The 2,408-nt window shown below is 42.2% G+C and overlaps 1 protein-coding gene across 1 annotated transcript in view; it reads left to right on the forward strand.

Moving 5' to 3' along the window:
* TERF2 (telomeric repeat binding factor 2) overlaps positions 1–2,408 on the forward strand; it is a 72,580-nt gene extending 70,172 nt beyond the window's left edge. The window contains exons 12-13 of the mRNA XM_011932123.1: positions 1,666–1,709; positions 2,174–2,408. Coding sequence (XP_011787513.1) covers positions 1,666–1,709; positions 2,174–2,332 — 203 coding nt within the window. The 3' untranslated portion in view covers positions 2,333–2,408. The remainder of the gene's footprint in view (positions 1–1,665; positions 1,710–2,173) is intronic.

Consider the following 2,408-nt stretch of genomic DNA (forward strand, 5'->3'; position numbering starts at 1 on the left):
TTTTTTTTTGAGACAGTCTCACTCTGTCACCCAGGCTGGAGTGCAATGGCGCGATCTTGCCTCACCACAACCTGCACCTCCTGGGTTCAAGCGATTCTCCTGCCTCAGCCTCCCAAGAAGCTGGGACTATAGGCATGTGCCACCATGCCCAGCTAATTTTTGTATTTTTAGTAGAGAAGGGGTTTCGCCATGTTGGCCAGACTGGTCTCAAACTCCTGACCTCAAATGATCTGCCCGCCTTGGCCTCCCAAAGTGCTGGCATTACACGCGTGAGCCACCGCACCCGGCCAAAACCATGTGATTTCAAAGCAATGGTTAGCAAGGGGTTATAATGCAGAAATTATACACACAAACACACCTATAGTCATGTGCCACATAACGAAGTTTTGGTTAGCGATGGACTGCATATATGGTGACAGTGGTCCCATTAGGTTGTATATAATAGAGCTCAAAAATTCATATCACTTAGTGACATTGTAGATGTCATAGGCATTGTAACATTGTAGTGCAATGCATTACCTTGTCTATGTTTAGATATGTTTAGATACACAATATTTACCATTGTGTCACAGTTGCATGTCACATGCTGTACAGGTTTGTAGGGTAGGAACAATAGGCTACACCATATATCCTAGGCATATTCCTTTTTTGCAGAGGTTGGCTAAGGTAATAGTAATCGGTAAGATTAAGGGGATTAGGACTGTTATAGCAGTGGAAGAATACATGTTTGTTACTTTTATTTGGAGTTGCACCAATGTTTTTGGTTCCTAAGTCCAGTGGATGACTCCAATCCTTTAAAAGTTGAGAAAGCCATGTTGTTAGACATGGGGGCATGAGTTAGGGTAGGTAAGAAGTTGCAGGCTAGAGCCTAGGCTTTACCATCTAGGTTTGTGTAAGTCACAGAAGGATGAAATCACCTAATGATTCATTTCTCAGAACATATCCCCATTGTTAAGCAACATACAACTGTATATACATACACACACTAATACCTATATGTATATGTAGACATACATATACATAAGGGTATTAAATATGATGTTCCCTCAGTAATTTTAGAAAACGATGTTGGGGCCAGGCGTGGTGGCTCACATCTGTAATCTCAGCACTTTGGGAGGCCGAGGCGGGCGGATCACGAGGTCAGGAGATTGACACCATCCTGGCTAACACGGTGAAACCCCATCTCTACTAAAAATACAAAACCTTAGCCAGGCGTGGTAGCGGGTGCCTGTAGTTCCAGCTACTTGGGAGGCTGAGTCAGGAGAATGGCATGAACCCGGGAGGCAGAGCTTGCAGTGAGCCAAGATCGTGCCACTGCACTCCGGCCTGGGAGACAGAGCGAGACTCCGTCTCAAAAAACAAACAAACAAACAAAAAAACAAAAAACAATGTTGGTTTTACTGAAGAGCTTGAAACCCATCACTAGCCAGCATTTATAGATGCCTGTTTGTAAAGCACTTGCATTGTACAGGTTCTCATAAGCTGAAGTGACTGGTGTTTGCAAACAAAGGAGAAAAAGTAAATTATCCTTTAGTGATATCCTTTCTCTTCTCAATGCTTGTGAAATTTGAAAGTTTTCCCTTTGGGGACATTCTGTGTCTTTTTCTTGTGGTTTGTGCAGAGAAAGGTGAACTCTGAAATGAGTCTACTTTTAATGTTTTCCAGCAGCACCAGATGAAGACAGTACAACCAATATAACAAAAAAGCAGGTAATTTAAAATTCTCTTTTCTGATACTGGTTATGTGGGTAGAGCAGAGGTAAAATAAGCCCCATGTCTCATAGGCATAGACTGCTTATGTACCCAGTAAAAACCTTCTTTTGAGATTTTTCAGATAATCGAAACTAAGTTAAAGTAATAGTTATCTTCTGAAAGAAAAGCTTAGGAGGACAGAGGACACATTTTCCGGATCATGAATGATGTAGATATGTTTGCAGTTTGGAATGCAGAAATGATTGTTGCTTGAGGATCAAATGGCAGGACATCGAGAATCCTCAGTGTCCAGATCCACAGTGCTCATATCCTGTCCATTCCATGTTTTAAAAACATAAGCCGTGCTTTCGGGTTCGGATGATTCTCCTGGGATTCTTGAGTTTACCTTATCACTACACTGGAGAAAATGTAAGTAAGTGGAGAGGAAAGGTGGTGATAAATCTTTTGGTTTTCTTTTGCAGAAGTGGACTGTAGAAGAAAGCGAGTGGGTCAAGGCTGGAGTGCAGAAATATGGGGAAGGAAACTGGGCTGCCATTTCTAAAAATTTCCCATTTGTTAACCGAACAGCTGTGATGATTAAGGATCGCTGGCGGACCATGAAAAGACTTGGCATGAACTGAAACAGGCTTTCATTTCCACAGAATTCACAGGAGCATGGTTCCTAATAATAGCCCCTGATAGTCTGCTGTTTCTTTC

This window comes from Colobus angolensis, unplaced genomic scaffold (genome assembly GCF_000951035.1).
Source record: "Colobus angolensis palliatus isolate OR3802 unplaced genomic scaffold, Cang.pa_1.0 Scaffold93, whole genome shotgun sequence".
NCBI classification, from domain to species: Eukaryota; Metazoa; Chordata; class Mammalia; order Primates; family Cercopithecidae; genus Colobus; species Colobus angolensis.